The sequence below is a fragment of the Scyliorhinus torazame genome, chromosome 11, assembly GCF_047496885.1.
Source record: "Scyliorhinus torazame isolate Kashiwa2021f chromosome 11, sScyTor2.1, whole genome shotgun sequence".
Classification (NCBI taxonomy): domain Eukaryota; kingdom Metazoa; phylum Chordata; class Chondrichthyes; order Carcharhiniformes; family Scyliorhinidae; genus Scyliorhinus; species Scyliorhinus torazame.
Genome location: NC_092717.1, coordinates 46,784,063 through 46,802,119, shown reverse-complemented (window position 1 = coordinate 46,802,119; position 18,057 = coordinate 46,784,063). Strand labels below are relative to the sequence as shown.

The following is an 18,057-nucleotide window of genomic DNA, read 5'->3' as shown; positions in this document are numbered from 1 at the left end:
TGAGTGGAGTTATTACAAAATGATTAGTTTAGTACAAAACTACTGTTGAAACTTACTTAAATAAAAGTGATAAAGTCGTTATTTAAAATACAGATGCAAAGATTAAAATGCAGATTAAAAAAGCTTTTTAAAACCATACTTCAAGATGAGGGCCGGAATTCTCCGTTTGAGTGAGACACTGGTCCAGCACTCTGCCCACGTCTGGAGCAATTCCCATTCCCTCCGCCGTCTGATTTGCAGGGGCGGGAATTGGTGCTGGAGCGCTTGACAGACTTGAACTGCTTATAAGCACACCACTCCCCACACACACTCATTCCAGCCAAGAAAATGACAGCAAGGAGACCGACCCATCGGTTCCTGGAGCCGGACTTTGAGAGGATGCAGGATGCAGTCGAGGAGAGACAGGACACCATCAGGGAGGCACAGTGGTTAGCACTGCTGCCTTACAGCGCCAGGGACCCAGGTTCAATTCCCGCCTTGGGTGACTGGCTGTGTGGGGTTTGCACCTTCCCCCAATGTCTGTGTGGGTTTTCTCCGCGTGCTCCGGTTTTCTCCCACAGTCCAAAATGTGCCATTAGATGGATTGGCCATGCAATTTAGCATGGCCAATTCACCTACCCTGCACATTTTTGGGATGTTGGGGCGAGACCCACACAGACACTGGGAGAATGTGGAAACTTCACACGGACAGTGACCCGAGGCCAGGATCGATTCAGAGTCCTCAGTGCCGTGAGGCAGCAGTGCTAAGCACTGCGCCAGCATGCCGCCCTCGGTAATTAACCTTTTGAATGACTCGGCCATTAACTTTAAAGGCTCCCATTCTTCCAGGTTTTGTGAGACAGGAAGGAGCTGTTCATACCTCCGGGGAAGTTATTGTCAAGGAGTTTCTGTTTGCTCATGTGGAAATTCATATTGGATTTCAAATATTTTCACTTGTCTGAATATGTCTACTTTCAGTCCACTTGGAGCCTTCCAGAAGTTTGACAACATTGCAGTTGTAAAAGACAGGAGATTTTTGGCAGCCATCTTTAAGGATTCTTGTGTCCATTAAGAAGAAAGATTAACTTTTTTACAAAATGTATAATATCATAACTGGGGCAGCTAGGTGGCACAGTGGTTAGCACCGCTTCCTCACAGTGCCAGGGACCCAAGTTCGATTTTGACTTTGGGTGACTGTGTGGAGTTTGCACTTTCTCCCAGTGTCTGCGTGGGTTTCCTCCGGGTGCTCCGGTTTCCTCCCACAGTCCAAAGATGTGCAGGTTAGGTGGATTGCCCATGATAAATTGCCCCTTAGTGTTCAAAAGGTTAAGTGGGTTACAGGGTTGGGGCGAGGGTGTGGACCTGGATAGAGTGCGCTTTTGGAGACACGGTGCAGACTCGATGGGCCGAATGGCCTCCTTATGGATTGTAGGGATTCCAACATTCTGTGAACTAAACATTTGTGACACTGCAAATGCTGAAAGAACCAAAACACAAAAATGCCAGTGCATCTCCAAAGTGAATCTCTAACTGGGAAAGCAGCTTCAAAAGCTACGAGCAAATAAAGTGTAAAATATTGACATAATTATTGTAGTAAGGGGTGGCACGGTGGCATAGTGGTTAGCACTACTGCCTCACAGCTCCGGGAACCAGGTTCATTTCTGGCTTTGGATGACTCTCTGTTTGGAGTTTGCACTTTCTCCCCGTGTCTACATGGGTTTCCTCCAGGTGCTCGATTTCTCCCACAGTCTAAAGATGTGCGGGTTAGGTGTATTGGCCATGTTAAGTTGGCCCTTGGTGCTCAGGTTAGGTTATGGGGTTATGGGGATACGACGGGGTGGATGAGGGAGTGGACATGGATAGAGTGCTCATTCAAAGGGTTGGTGCAGACTCGATGGGTGAATGACCTCCTTCTGCACTGTAGGGATTCTGTGAGCTCCACGTGAAATGACCATTTTTAATTTAATTGATCTCAAATTTTGTTTATAGTTGCCCTTGTTTTAAAATGGATGTCACTGTAATGTTGAGGATGGGAAAACTAGCCTCTTTCCAGAATGGGCCGAAAAGCTAGTTCATAGTCAGATATCTGCAATCCATTACATACATTGAAAACATACCGGCCTTGTCATTCCACCTAATTCATTAATGTTTTAGCACAGTGTTGAACTAGTAAGATGACCTCTAGTATATTTCAGAATGATGACTATGAGCACTGTAAATTACAAAGAAAGTTAAATTCAGAGAATAAAATACACAGTCATGATAAAGGCATAGGAATAAATTAGATTATGAAACTCTGCTTGGTCTTGTAATTAAATAACTTTGGGATGTATTAGGTATGCCATAATCTCATTACTGGATACTTATTTTGTTGTCAAAACTAGGGCAAATGTCAAGGGCCAGAGTGGAGCACATCAAGGTTCAGAAGGATAGAAGACTAGGTAATCTGGTTTAGCCATTAAGTGATCCTAATCTTGGGTATTAAAAGCTTAAAGATTGTAGGAGAAAGTAAATACTAAGGTTTGCATCCAATGGTTTTGAGAGTTGTGAGGAAAATTAGTTAAATGTTGCAGAATGGTGAAGATTCACAAAATTAAGGTGCAAAATTTCTGTGTAGGAAGGCAAATAAAGAAAAACTGTTTTCACTAACTGATAGAACAAGGATTAGGACAGCGCTTCCCAAATCTTTTTCCTGATGTTACCTGTTTTAATGCTTCTGTCTTTGTGTGACCCCCGGAGTAATAATTGATGGGGAGAGTGTATCTGAACAGGAGTGGGAAGGATGACGGAGGTTTGAACTTCTGAGTTTGCCCTGAAAAAAGTAAAGGCCCACCTTTTTCTCAGCTGTAGTTGTAGCAGCAATCGGGCCTCCGAGAGTAGATGATTAAGTCATGCCCAGCAAAAAGAAAAGCCCAAACATTTAAAGGGGCCTTCGCAGCTGTCAAACTCGGTGCGGGTTTCATGGCAATTGCTGGCTTGGAACTCGTACCAGAGTTTTGCCCTACAATCCCATCGGAGATCGCAACCCAGAGCTTGGGAACCCCTGAACTAGGGGGCACTAATATAATGTTTTGGCAAGTCCGGGAGGCGGGGGGGGGGGGGGACAGAGAGATGCGGTTTGTCAGCAAGAATGTTTTTTTACACTGAATAGTGATGACCTAGAACTGACTGCCACGTGGATGCATAGAAGGTCAATCATATGAACAGGAAATTGGATGGGACATTTAGTGGAAAGAAACTTGCGGGCTAGACGGTGGGAGCAGCGGAATGGGACTGACTGAATTGCTGTAAAGAGAGTTGGCGTAGACTCGATGTGCCAAATAGCTTTCTTCTGAGTAGTAAATGATCTATGGTGGCAGCCTTTCTGTCAAGTAAGATGATGGTTTAAGCCCTGGTCAACCCTAAAATATCATCTGGTGTGGTTTAGGATCCCCACTCTGACATGCCAGTCTCTGGTCTCTTTTTTCTCTGGGCCCTCTTCTTGGCCAGCTGTGCTTTTGGTTTCTGCTCTTCCAAGCAGTCAACCTACAGAGGTCACGGTCAACACCGACTGTTTCCCAGTTGTCCATGTCAGTGTCCACAATCTTTGTATCCCGCTTGCTGGCCTCTTTGTAGCAGAGGTATGGACACCCAAGAGATTGTTACCCAGTGGCCAGTTCGCCATAGAGAAAGGTGTACAACTGTCATTCATCCAATGAACGTGGCTGAGCCAGTGCAGGTGTCATTGGCTTAGCGATGCCTGCTGATGGTCCAGGACCTCTGAGTTGGTGGCCAAGTCCTGCCAAGAATACATCCGAAGCAGCAGAAACTCTTCAGCCTTTTTTCCAGCCTAGCATACGTAGTCCTCTCACTAATGTAGAGGAATGTACTGAGAACACAGGCTTGTTGACTCGCAGTTTGGTGTTCTCAGTCACATTGTTGTTTCAAACTTTCTTACTCATCATGGGCATAATGGCTACAGCCTTTTCAATACAGGTGTTGATTCCAGCATCAAGTGACAGATTGCTGGTGATTGTGGCTCTCAATGTAAATTACCGTAGAAGCCTTAAGTACATTTGTCTGTCAAAGATGTCAGACAAGCCCAGCACAGCAATAAATTATGGACATCTCCAAGAATTCCATCAGTGGAACAGGAAAATCAAGAACTAACAATGATCATGGACCAGCTCAGAACATTTAAGTTTTTGGGGACAATTTCAAGGTTTGAAGATGACACAACACTTGGGAAGTATTGTAAACTGTGTAGAGGACAGTGTAGAACTTCAAAAGGAAATGTGAGATGTTCGTGATTCAGGCACGGGGGCAGGAAAGAAGGCTGAAGGAGCTACCTTTTAAAGTGGCTGGGAAGAGTTTTAGGTATCTGGGGATTCAAGTGGCCAAGGATTGGGGGCAGCTTCACAAGCTAAATTTGGGCAAAGCAGCGGATCAAATGAGAAGGGATTTTTGTAGATGGGACATGCTCCCACTGGCCGAGAGGGTTCAGACGGTGGCGCCGGAATGCGGCGACTAGGGGCTTTTCACAGTAACTTCATTTGAAGCCTACTTGTGACAATAAGCGATTTTCATTTCAAGATGACGGTCCTTCCGAGACTGCTTTTCTTTTTGCAGTGTCTCCCGATTTCTGTCCCAAAGACTTTTTTCAGAAGTATGAATTTGGCGATATCGAGGTTAATATGGGCGGGTAAAACCCCGAGAGTAAAGAGGACACTCCTGGAAAAGGCCCGCGGGGAAGGGGGATTGGCTCTCCCGGGCTTTATTAACTATTACTGGGCTGCCAACATATCGATGGTCAAGAAGTGGGTAGTGGGGGAGGGGTCGGTCTGGGAGCGGATGGAGGCAGCATCCTGCAAAGGTACGAGTCTGGAGGCTTTACTGACGGCGCCCCTGCCGTTCTTGCCAGCTCCGTACTCCACAAGTCCTGTGGTGGTGGCAGCCCTGAGGGTGTGGGGACAATGAAGGCAGCATATGAGACTGGAGATCAGTGTGGTCACCGATCTGTGACAATCATCGATTTGTCCCGGGGGGGGGGGGGGGGGCTGGATGGGGGCTTTAAGGTATGGCAGCAGGCAGGGATTGAGAGGTGTGGGGATCTATTCATCCAGGAGGGCTTTCCGACCTTGGAGACATTAGAGGTGGAGTTTGATTTGCCGGGTGGGAACGGGTTTCGGTATCTTCAAGTGCAGGACTTTGTATGGAGACAGGTCCCAGGCTTTCCTCGCCTCCCCCTGAGGGGACTACAGGATAAAGTGCTGTCAAAAACAGGGGTTGGAGGTGGGAAGGTTTTGGATATATACAGGGAATTGTTAGAGTGGGAAGGGGCCCCTATCAGAGAGGTGAAGAGGAGCTAGGAGGGGAACTGAACTGTGGGGAAAAAGCCTTGAAAATGGTAAATGCATCCTCGTCCTGTGCTAGACTCAGCTTGGTTCAGCTCAAGGTAGTGCACAGGGCCCACATGACGGTAGCTCGGATGAGTAGGTTCTTCCAGCAGGTGGAGGACAGATATGGGCGGTGTGGGGGTAGCCCGGCAAACCATGTTCATATGTTTTGGGCATGTCCGAAACTGAGGGAATTCTGGCATTGATTTGCAGATGTTATGTCTGACGTCCTGGAAGGTAAGGTAACTCCGAGTCCAGAATTAGCAATATTTGGGGTGTCGAAAGATCCGGGGCAAAGGGGGGAGAGGGAGGCCGATATCCTGGCCTTCTCCTCCCTGGTGGCCCGGAGACGGATCTTGCTGAGGTGGAGGGACTCGGAGCCTCCGAAAACAGGAGTGTGGGTCAGCGATATGGTAGAGTTTCTCAGTCTGGAGAAAATCAAGTTCGCTCTAAGAGGATCAATACAGGGATTCGCCCGGAGTTGGCAGCAGTTCCTCGATTTCTTGAACAAAAACTGAACGTCAGCAGTAAGGAGGAAAGGGAAAAAGGGGGGGTGGGGGAGAAAAATAAGAGGCATGGTAATATTAAATAAGGACAGGGAATTTAGTATACGGGTAATTGGGGATAGGGCGGGAGAAGTGGGGTACGTGGTTTATTGTTTGTTGTGTTTTAGGGGGTATTTTGTGCGTCGACCCGCACAGTTGTTTTAGAAATGTCAAATATGTTAAATTGTGAAAATTACAGATGCTTCAATAAAATATTTTCTAAAAAAAAAGAACTTCAAAAGGATGTAGACAAGTTGGCGGAGTGGGCAGAAAGTGGCAGATGAAACTCCATGTGGAGAAGTGTAAGATGATGCATTTTGGTAGGAAGGACATGAAGAGACAGTAAAAAATAAGGGTAATACTTTTAAAGGATGCAGGAGCAGAGGGACTTGGATGTATAGGTGCATAGATCATTGAAGGTGGAGAGAGTAGTTAATAAAATGTATAGTATTTTGGGCTTTGTTAATAGGGGCATAGAATAGAAGAGCAAGGAGGTTATGCTGAACTTGTACAAGCCACTCGTTAGACTTCACCTAAAATATTGCATACACCTCTGGGCGTCACATTATAAGGAGGATGTGAACGCATTGGAGAGTGCAGAAGAGATTTGCGAGAATGGTTCCAGGGATGAGATACTTCAGCTATGCAGAAAGATTGGCGAGATTGGAACTGTCCTCCTTTGAGAGAAGAAGTCTAAGAGGAGTTTGGTGGCCACAGAGGAGTTCAAATGAGAGGCGTAAAGAAAACTTTTATTACACAGTAAACTATATATGCAGTACACTCCAGGACCCAGCCAGGACTACACCAACTCGGCTTTCGTTCTAGGCCGGCTTTTACTCCACTGATGGCCTTCCGCCCCTCAGCGGGGAAGCTCATACTCAACAAAGCTCACGGGGAGGCTAATTGATCCATCCCTGTTGGTCTCGCATGGGTTATGACAAGGAGATTTGATAGAGATGTTTAAAGTCATGAGGAGGCTGCACAGAGTAGATGGGGAGAAACTGTTCATGCTCGTAAAAGGATCAAGAATGAAAGGGCACCCCAAATTTAAAGTGATTTGCAAAAGAAGCAAATGTGATGTGAGAAAAAACTCTACTTTGTCTATTTAAGTTTAGCAAGTTTAACACTCTGCTTTTAAAAACAGTTTATTGGATAAACTGAAAAACTACTTTTTAACTTGGTTTCACTGGGCAGCTTAAATAACAATTTAAAAAAACTGACAATGCCTAATAGGCAATGTTTAGTGCGCCATATTTGGAGCAAATTAAAATTGACACCTTAATTTTTGTTAAACTTTTATGTGACTTCTGACGATGTATCAGCACGATGAAAGTGCAGCAAATCTGTGAAAACTTCTTGTAGGTTCAATTTTAGTCATTGTGGGAAAAGGCATTTTTTGCAAATGCAAGTGTTTAACATTGAATATTACTGATTGGAAACATGTCAAAAGAATGTTAATAGTCAATGGAAATTATACATCGTAGGTTTTCAGCTCATGTGAATATTAATACCATGCAGTTTATATCATAATATCAGTGGAAGCACATCAGCAACTCGAGAAAACAGTGTGAATGAGTTTGTGCCCCTGCCACACACCCCCATTATCTGTAGTTTTGTGTCAGCTTAGATTTTAGATTTATTGCTGTTATAGTCCAATTCTTCATGTTGATTATTCTGTCTTGGTTATAGTTAACCCCTGTTTAACTTGTGTTTCTTTTTAACATTTACTGCAGGTTGTGACCCAGTTTCAGCAACAGTTCATTGCACAAGGTTATCCCTCCGCCAAATGGATCAAAATGAAAGGAACAGACAGACGGATGATCTACAGAAATCCTAAAGATGTTGCAAAACAGCTAAAGAAACTAATCAGCAAAAGGAAAGTCAAACAAGAGAGTCAGTAACTCTCCAACACAATTTTGTCGACTCACCCATGTTCAGTGACTTCTATATGTTTTGCTATATCACCACAAATCGACAATAATTGAAGTTTATTCACTAAGGTGATATTACACAGAAGCTTGATAATGTTGGATGAATTAGCAAACGATTTCTCCGGGTTGTCCGCTTATACATTGCCCATTGGAAAATGAGAGTCAGCGAACGAGAGAACACATATGAAATACAGAATTTCTTGCAGTTTAATTTGAAAGTGGGGTTCTCTTGTGCAGCTATATACAAGTTTACTCTTGTTGCAGAGGCAGAATGATAATTTATATTTTAATATGCACCTATTATTAACAGTCTGGAGTTTCCTCCTGATTTGTTATATGTGCAATCTAGCCACAAACAAGCTAATGCTGCCTGAAAGATTGTAAAAAAAAAGGGTGGAGGTAAGTAATAATGCAGAGGTTCAGAATATTCAACTATTTGTGATTTTTTTTTTAGGTGCGTACTTTAAATCCTGTTTCCAAATGAGTTTCTGTCCACAAAACTAGTCACCTTGAACTCCGGAAAACGCAAATTTTCTCCAAGTGTGCTTCTTTAGGGCTCCTTGGAGAGTTAGAATGGTTTCCCTAACTGGTAGTGAGGTGCCCTACTTCCTCAGATAGGTGTGGAGTTGCAGAACATCAGATGGGGTGAGAATTCTGTGTCTACTTTGTACTGCCTCACTGATAAGCAAGAACTTTCCTCAGTTTGGGACATCGTCTTCAACGTTTCATGGACATTCTGCATATTGTTGCCCTATAATGACAGGAAAACAAAAGATTAAATAAATATTTTAAGCAATTGAAAGAACTACGTCTCTGCATTTAAAGACAGTTTACATAGAATCCCTACAGCGCAGAAGGAGGCCATTCGGCCCATCAAGTCTGCACTCACCCTCTGAAAGACCACACTACCAAGCCCACTTCCCCATCCTAACCCCGTAACCCCACCTAACCTACACGTCTTTGGACACTGGAGGGACAATTTATCATGCCCAATCCAACTTGTGCATCTTTGGACTGTGGGAAGAAACCGGAGCACCCAGAGGAGACACACGGAGAAAGTGCAAACTCCACATAGTCACCCAAGGCCGGAATTGAACCTGGGCCCCTGGCGCTGTGATGCAGCAGTGCTAACCACTGTGCCACCCTAGGGCAGGGTGAAGCTTGGCTTGTTTCATCTGACTGCCTAGCAGATTGGTTTGACAGAAAGTATGAGAGACTGAGACTGGACTTTTTCGATTCTTTTTTCCAGAGTGTTGCCTTGGAGGAGAAAAGCAGAGGGCAGCCAGCTATATTTTCAAACATTTTGTGAAAGGAATGGAAGGGACGGGTCCTGTGACGGTCATGCTGGCACCCACCCCGCCAGCAACCCGAGCATGACCCCACTAGGGGTTGTACTTACCTGTGTGCCTGGCAGGTTCTATTCATCAGATGCACATCGTGGGGGACGTGTCTTGATTGCCGACTTGAATGGACAGTCGCCTGAGAGTCTTATTTAAATTAATGCAAATGGAGTTTCCAATTTTTAAAGTCGATATTTCCGTTGAGTCATTGCGGAGGCAATCGAGTGGGAAGTGCTGCAGGCTTAAAAGCCATTTTGGGACTCCCGCTCGATTCTCTGGCCCCTCTTACCATTCCTGCCCCCCAAAAACAGAGACTGGAAATCCCTTCCTGAATTTCTTACCTTCCCTGATCTAGTCATATCATCAATTTTATTTACAGAACTTAACCTCAGTTGTTGGGCACACAGAGGTACTGTGTACCACATTCCACAACCCATCTTTTCACTGCACACATTCCTGAGGAACCAATTATTCTGATATGCCAAGCCTCAATATCATTGAAGAGAACTTTAATCCTCGGCAGAATTGAAAGCCCTGTTGCAGGAAACCTTGTCACAGGTGCCTATGCTGTCAGTCATCTGCGAAAAAGGAAAGTTAAAAATAATCCACGGGCCCTACAGAGTAATTTAAACTAGTTAATCTAAAAGTTTGAAAAATAGATACGTGCTGCTTACCTTGCAGTCTCCAACCTCATTCTGAAGGACCACATCTTGAAGGGCTAACATCTTTAAGCCAGTGACTTTGTTCTAGTCTTGCTCATTGCATTAATCCGTAGGTGATTTTACATTCACCTACAAGAACATAAGAACTAGGAGCAGAAGTAGGCCATCTGGCCCCTCGAGCCTGCTCCGCCATTCAATGAGATCATGGCTGATCTTTTGTGGACTCAGCTCCACTTTCCCGTAATCCCTTTATCCTTCAAAAAACTATCTATCTTTATCTTAAAAACATTTAATGAAGGAGCCTCTACTGCTTCACTGGGCAAGAAATTCCATAGATTCACAACCCTTTGGGTGAAGAAGTTCCTCCTAAACACAGTCCTAAATCTACTTCCCCTTATTTTGAAGCTATGCCCCCTAATTCTGCTTTCCCCCGTCAGTGGAAACAACCTGCCCGCATCTATCCTATCCTTTTCCTTCATAATTTTATATGTTTCTATAAGATCCCCCCTCATCCTTCTAAATTCCAACGAGTACAGTCCCAGTCTACTCAACCTCTCCTCGTAATCCAACCCCTTCAGCTCTGGGATTAACCTAGTGAATCTCCTCTGCACACCCTCCAGCGCCAGTACGTCCTTTCTCAAGTAAGGAGACCAAAACTGAACACAATACTCCAGGTGTGGCCTCACTAACACCTTATACAATTACAGCATAACCTCCCTAGTCTTAAACTCCATCCCTCTAGCAGTGAAGGACAAAATTCCATTTGCCTTCTTAATCACCTGTTGCACCTGTAAACCAACTTTTTGCGACTCATGCACTAGCACACCCAGATCTCTCTGCACAGCAGCATGTTTTAATATTTTAGCATTTAAATAATAATCCCTTTTGCTGTTATTCCTACCAAAATGGATAACCTCACATTTGTCAACATTGTATTCCATCTGCCAGACCCGAGCCCATTCACTTAACTTATCCAAATCCCTCTGCAGACTTCCAGTAACCTCTGCACTTTTGATAATAACGATTGTTTGCGCAGGATTTTGGATGCAATTTCACCTAAGCTAAATAGACACATCTTCAAGCTCAATTTGGGTATAATTTCCAAATTGGGTCCTTGGAGAAAACCGAAGACAAATGGAACTTGAAAAATGTCTGACTGAAGTAACGCCATCATTGTTTTAGACCTTTGTTAGGTGGAACAATAAACCGCTGCACGTGTATGGCATCCTGGGAATGAGGCATGCTGACAGTAATATTTTTGAAATGATGACATCCTGCTATTTGAAGTATACCTGTGAATTAAATAAACTTTATAATTAATTTTCAGAGAAGATGTTTGTAAATCTGTTTCCATTTTTGAAAGAATTTACGTTTTTTATCTTAAACCAAAAACACAGTTGTGTGGGTGTTGGAAATATTTACCAAGTTGGGACATTTTTTTGAAGAAAGGACTTTTTTGGGGCATTGCTTTTTATCAGAATTTAAGAGGTAGGCTAGTACACAGGGAGATCCTCCTGCTCAAGTTCTATTTACAGCTGAACAGGCAAACGGGTTCTCACTCTCAGTGCTGCACTGTTGTCCTATCCTAAATTATATGTTCATGTCCTGATATAGGGCTTGATCCATGATCTCACTTAAAGACAACAAAGTTATCACTGCTCTAATATGACACAATCACTCGCAGGAGTAATCTACACTTTGGGTGGGTTTCTCCGCCCCACTGCACCAGATTTCTGGGGCGGGATTCTCCGACCCCCCGCCAGGTCGGAGAATCGCCGGGGGCTGGCGTGAATCCCGCCCCCGCCGGTTGCCGAAATCTCGGCACGGAGATTCGGCGGGGGCGGGAATCATGACGCGCCAGTTGGCGCCCCCCCGGGCGATTCTCCGGCCCGAATGGGCCGAAGTCCCGCTGCTGGAATGCCTGTCCCGCCGGTGTGGATTAAACCACCTCTCTTACCGGCGGGACAAGGCGGCCCGGGCGGACTCCGGGGTCCTGGGGGGGGCGCCCCCACGGTGGCCTGGCCCGCGATCGGGGCCCACCGATCCACGGGAGGGCCTGTGCCGCGGGGGCACTCTTTTCCTTCCGCCTTTGCCACGGCCTCCACCATGGCGGAGGCGGAAGAGACCCCCTCCACTGCGCATGCGCGGGGATGCCGTGAGTGGCCGCTGACGCTCCCGTGCATGCGCCGCCCGGCAATGTCATTTCCACGCCAGCTGGCGGGGCACCAAAGGCCTTTCCCGCCAGCTGGTGGGGCCGAAATCAGTCCGGCGCGGGCCTAGCCCCTCAAGGTTAGGGCTCGGCCGGTCAAGATGCGGAGAATTCTGCACGTTTGGGGCGGCGCGATGCCGGACTGATTTGCGCCGTTTTTGGCGCCGGTCGGCGGACATCGCGCCAATACCGGAGAATTTCGTCCCTGGTTCAGCATGCCGCGGGATGCTCCGTTTCGCCGGCTGCTCAATGGGATTTCCCATTGTGGGGCAGCCCCACGCCGTCCGGAAGCCCCCAGGCTGGTGGCAAAATGGAGCATCCCGACGGCGGAGAATCCAGCCCCTTATTTCTACCCTATTCAGAATTGTAAAATGAGAAAAACCTAGGGCGAAATTCTCTGTAATCGGCGCGATGTCCGCAGACCGGCGCCAAAAACGGCGCAAATCAGTCCGGCATCACGCCGCCCCAAAGGTGCGGAATCCTCTGCATCTTGGAGGGCCGAGCCCTAACCTTGAGGGGCTAGGCCCGCGCCGGACTGATTTTCGCCCTGCCAGCTGGCGGAAAAGGCCTTTGGTGCCCCGCCAGCTGGTGCGGAAATGACATTGCCGGGCGGCGCATGCGCGGGATCATTAGCGGCCGCTCACGACATCCCCGCGCATGCGCAGTGGAGGGGGTCTCTTCCGCCTCCGCCATGGTGGAGACCATGGCGAAGGCGGAAGGAAAAGAGTGCCCCCACGGCACAGGCCCGCCCGCGGATCGGTGGGCCCCGATCGCGGGCCAGGCCACCGTGGGGGCACCCCTCAGGGCCAGATTGGCCCGCGCCCCCCCCGCCCCCAGGACCCCGGAGCCCGCCCGCGCTGCCTTGTCCCACCGGTAAGAGAGGTGGTTTAATCCACGCCGGCGGGACAGGCATTCTAGCAGCGAGACTTCGGCCCATCCGGGCCGGAGAATCGCCGGGGGGGGGCCCACCAACCGGCGCGGCGCGATTCCCACCCCCACCAAATATCCAGTGCCAGACAATTCGGCAACAGGCGGGGGCGGGATTCACGCCAGCCCCCTGCGATTCTCCGATCCGGCGGGGGGTCGGAGAATCTCGCCCTAGTGTCTAAATAGATTATTACATGTCAACAGTAATGTATTACTCCTGTTATTGATGTGGTTCACAAAACTCCTGATGGATTGCATGGTGGCACAGAGGTTAGCACTGCTGCTTCACAGCGCCAGGGACCCAGGTTAAATTTTGCTCTTGTGTGACTGTCTATGTGGAGTTTGCACTTCCTCCCTGCGTCTGCGCAGAAGTGCAGGTTAGATGGATTGGTCATGTTAAATTTCCCCTTAATGTCTGATGTGCAGGTTAGATGGGGTTATAGGGTTAGGGTGGGGGTTGGGCTTAGGTAGGGTGCTCTTTCAGGGGGTTGGCGTAGACTTGATGGGCCGAATGGCCTCCTTCTGCACTTTCGGAATTCTATGAGTTCTATGGGTTCAGAGTGATACTCCTACTGAGCTATGAAGTACCCTACCTCCATTCGAAGTAGACCAACTGGTGGGTGTGTTTGCGGACATCTTCAAACACTTCCTGTTCCGTTCCAAGGTTCCAACCTGCTTCAAGAAGACCACCATCATTCTGGTCCCAAAGAAGAACCAGGCAACGTGCCTCAACCACTACCGTCCAGCCGCATTGATATCAATCATTATGAATGCAAAAGATTGGTCATGAGACACATCAACTCCATACTCCCACAATGCCGTGATCCACTGCAATTTGCATACCACCACAACCAGTCCACAGCAGACGCCATCTATCTGGCCCTACACTCATCCATGGAGCATCACGACAACAAGGACTCCTCCACCAGACTCCTATTCATTGACTTCAGCTCCGAATTCAACACCATAATCCCAGCCAAGCTCATATGAAAGCTCCAGAGCCTAGGATTGGCTTCTTCCTCGCCAACTGGATCCTCAACTTCCTGACCCATAGACCACAATCAGTAAGGATAAAGAGCACCTCCACCAAAGTCCTCAATACCAGGACCCCACAAGGCTGCTTACCTAGCCCCCTACTATATTCCCTATACACACATGACTATGTGGCTCTCACTCCACCTACAGGTTTGCCGATGACAACCGTAGTGGGTCGGAACTCGAACAACGATGAGTCAGAGTACAGAAGGGAGATAGAGAACCTAGTGGCATGGTGTAATGACAACAATCTCTCCAACAACATCAGCTGGTCACTGACTTCAGGAAGCAACATATCATACACACCCCTATCTGCATCAATGTTTAAGAGTACCCAATTTTTTTCCAATTAAGAGGCAATTTAACGTGGCTAATCCACCTACCCTGCACACCTTTGGGTTGTGGAGGTGAAACCCAAGTCCTCGGCGCCGTAGGCAGCAGAGCTAGTCTGCATCAGTGATGCCGAGGCGAGATGGTTGACAGCTTCAAATTCCTAGGCGTGCACATCGACAACAATCTGTACTGGTCCACCCACGCCGACACTGACGCAGAAAGCACAACAGCGCCTATACTTCCTCAGGAAACTAAGGAATTTCAACATGTCCACATTAACTCTCACCAATTTTTACATAGAAAGCATCCTATCTGGCTGCATCACAGCCTGGTATGGCAACTACTCGGCCCAAGACCATACGAAACTACAGAGTCATGAACATAGCCCAGTCCATCACGCCAACCCACCTCCCATCCATTTACTCTGTCTACACCTCCTGCTGCCTTGGGAAAGTGGGCAGCATAATTAAGACCCCTCCCACCCATGTTTCTCTCTCTTCCAACTTGTTCCAGAAGATACAAATGTTCAAGAACATGCACTAACAGGTTCAAAAACAGCTTCTTCCCCGCTGTTACCAGACTCCTGAATGACCCTCGTAGGGACTGAACTGATCTGATCACACATCTTCTCTACTGAATAGTACCACACTCCCTATTCTCACCCAATGCCAGCTTCTGTGTATTTACATTGTGCATTTATGTATGACTTATGTTTTTTTTTCACGTATGGAGTGATCTGTCTGGACTCTACGGAGAACAATACTTTTTACTGTACCTCGCTACACATGACAAAACAAATCCAAAAAATCCAATCCAATAAGTCTTGCTGTCAAGTTATTGACATCTGAGCCTCTGGTATAACTGTGCTACTTCTGAATTCGATATGTGCTGGGAGGTGGGGAATTTGTGGGATGGGTGAAGCAATAATTTTGCTGTGGCACCTTTCCACAGCATCAGCAGGTCTGTGAGGCTAGTGAACAGTCATGAAGGTTGAAAATACTGCTTTCTGCTGTCAAAAGCAGTACTTGGAATCCTAACAGTGCAGAAGGAGGCCATTCAGCCCATCGAATCTGCACTGGGCCTCTGAAAGGGCATTCTACCTAAGTCCGCTCCCCTTATCCCCGCCTAACCTGCATACCTTTGGATTGTGGGAGGAAACCTGAGCACCTGGAGGAAACCCACGCATACACAGGGAGAAAGTGCAAACTCCGCACAGACAATGTTGAACCCGGGTCCCACCCGTACAGGCCAGAATTGAACCCGGGTCCCACCCGTACAATTCTTTGCTCTGTCATTACGTACAGTGCAAAAGCAACTTGGGAATTCTGGAACTCTCATGGTAGCATGAATGAACTTTTGACATAAAAGGAATAATAAATAACCAAGGTAATGCAATTCTGGATAAGAGAGAATTAAGTATTTTTCCATTTATTCTTGTTTCATTCCTGTTTTCTTTTACTCTCTTCAGGTAGCTAGAAAAATGGATGTGTTTCTTTTACATAGCAAACTTACACACGTAAATATATTGTGCATTTCTCATAGGAGAAATTAACAAATTGAATTGACTATCAGGGGACGGTCTATCTCTTTAGTTCCCTGTTCCTTCAATTCAGAGTGCAGTTTATTATTGTGAAGACTTAAATTTAGAAGTTGGAAAAGGTCTAACATATTTGCCTTGTTTACTTAGAATGTCTGCAACAGTGTTTATTATTACTGTTGAAGTAAATACTTTTAAATGCAGATTTTATTCAGAGACGCCTTGTAAACTTTCATAGGATTAGTTGATATTTAACTTTCTGCTGCTTGTTTCAGGTCCTCTGTTCAAAACAAATGAGAAATGCCCCTGATAAAAATGTTGCTGGGCCTGTTATAAACAATGGTAAAAAAAAAATAAGGTTCACGATATCCAGGGCTAAATTCTCCACCTCGCTACACCGCAAACGGGCGGAGAATCGGGCATCCGGACAAAACTGAGATCCGGCGCAGAGTTGGGCGCCATACTCCGGTCCCTCGCTGGTGGCGATAACAAGGTTTGCGCCCTGTGCCTGAGACAGCACGTAAAACCAGAATTTGCATTAATTTAAATGTATTTCGCCTATTTGATACACTATGGTCTGGGACTCCGGAATGCTCCAACCCTTGCACCCAGAAGCCTTGCGAGCACGATTTACTATATGTATTTACAAACGGGGACTGGGCAGCATGGCTGCTGAGGGTGGGAGAAAGTAAGCAAACTTTGAAAAACCATTAGAAAGTGTCCCGCTTGCTGGGGAGTGGCTGCCAGGGTCGGGGGCAGTAGCGTGGAGCGACTTGGTGACACCGGGGATTCGGGGTTTCTGGTTTCCCCCCACAATCCAAAGTCATGCAGGTTAGATGGGGATAAGGGGGTTATGCCCTTGGGATCGGGGGTCTGGCTCAGGCTGCCTTTGCTGCAGTATTTGTTTTAAGCACACCCGTTTTGTACAAGCTACAGGCCTCTGGCTGCTCACTTTGTTGACTGCTCCCTGTGTCCAGTAAACAGCAACTGGTGTGGCACTGATTGAGCTTGGCCACGCCCATCCCATTGATGAGTCAGCTGGTGCCTGAGGGTTTCCAGAGGGTTGGCCTGGTGGGCTCTGTGAATGGGAGCGGGTTGCTTAGATCGTAAATCGATCAGCGCCCAATGCTCGCAACCAAAGGGTAAGTGTGTGGATCAGCGGGGGGGACACCTGAGCACGGTCTCCCTAATGTTCCCAACAGGGTCCTGGGGTTGAGGGGCTCCTGATGTGGCTGTGGCTGGGGAGGGCGGGCGGGGGGGGGGGTGTACAGAGCGAGGTTCTCCAGCACAATTGGCTTGTTGGATGGCACTCTGTGAAAAGGCGGGACATGTAAAGATGGGGGAGGCACGGGGGTTTGAGATCCCTAACTGATTGCTGGTTTCTCTTCAATTCCTTATGGATATAACAATATGGCTGATTATGTCCGAACCACAGAGGCTGCCACAAGCACAGACGCTGGAGAAGGCAGCAGTGTCGGCATAGGCTGGAGGCGACACCCCATGTGCAGAGGTGACACCCCATGTGCAGAGGTCCATCGCATACCCTGAAGATCTGGCCGCCGATCAGGCGGAGGAGAAACCTAGAGGGCGATGGCCCAAGGTGTACAAATGTCATTGGTCTTTCGAAGAGATGACTGACAGCACGTGCGCAGGAAAATCCGGGTGCAATTTTGTGGCCACGATGCGCTTACTTAAATCATGGGAGAGGCCAAAATCAAGAATCGCATTGGGCGCAGATCGGTTTACGATCTAACCAACCCGCTTCCATTTGTGAAATCAGGATCCCACCATGGCACGGCGAGAAACCAATTATCACCACTTAAATCTAATCTCCATACAATTAGCGGGAGCGACCCCCTGTCGAACGGTCTCCTGTGATTGAATCACCTCCCAGTGGGTGGTCACGCAGGCGCCGAATAGCATTTCATCGGGGATTGCACTTCATTAACAGGAAGAGGGTTCCACTCCCTGAGCATGCAGCTTGTGTGCGGCCACCAGATGAAGATAATGCACGTGTGTGAAGGCTTCCCTGGGAGTGCGGACGACAGCTACATCCTGGGGCAGTCAGATATTCCCAGCGCCTTCAAGGACCACCCCAGGATGACCAGTTGGCTCGTGGGGGTAAGGGATACCCGCTGAGTATCTGGCGAATGACGTCAGTAAGGAGGCTGGACACTGATGCGG

At 47.3% G+C, this 18,057-nt stretch overlaps 1 protein-coding gene across 3 annotated transcripts in view; it reads left to right on the top strand.

The window, feature by feature from the left end:
* The window catches only part of LOC140385261 (uncharacterized), a 217,884-nt gene extending 209,249 nt beyond the window's left edge, over positions 1-8,635 (top strand). For 2 of the 3 annotated variants that reach the window (XM_072467217.1, XM_072467216.1), the window contains exon 11: positions 7,633-8,635. In XM_072467217.1, coding sequence (XP_072323318.1) covers positions 7,633-7,800 — 168 coding nt within the window. In that variant the 3' untranslated portion in view covers positions 7,801-8,635. The remainder of the gene's footprint in view (positions 1-7,632) is intronic. The other variant, XM_072467218.1, reaches the window with a different exon arrangement.
* The last annotated feature ends 9,422 nt before the right edge of the window (positions 8,636-18,057 follow it).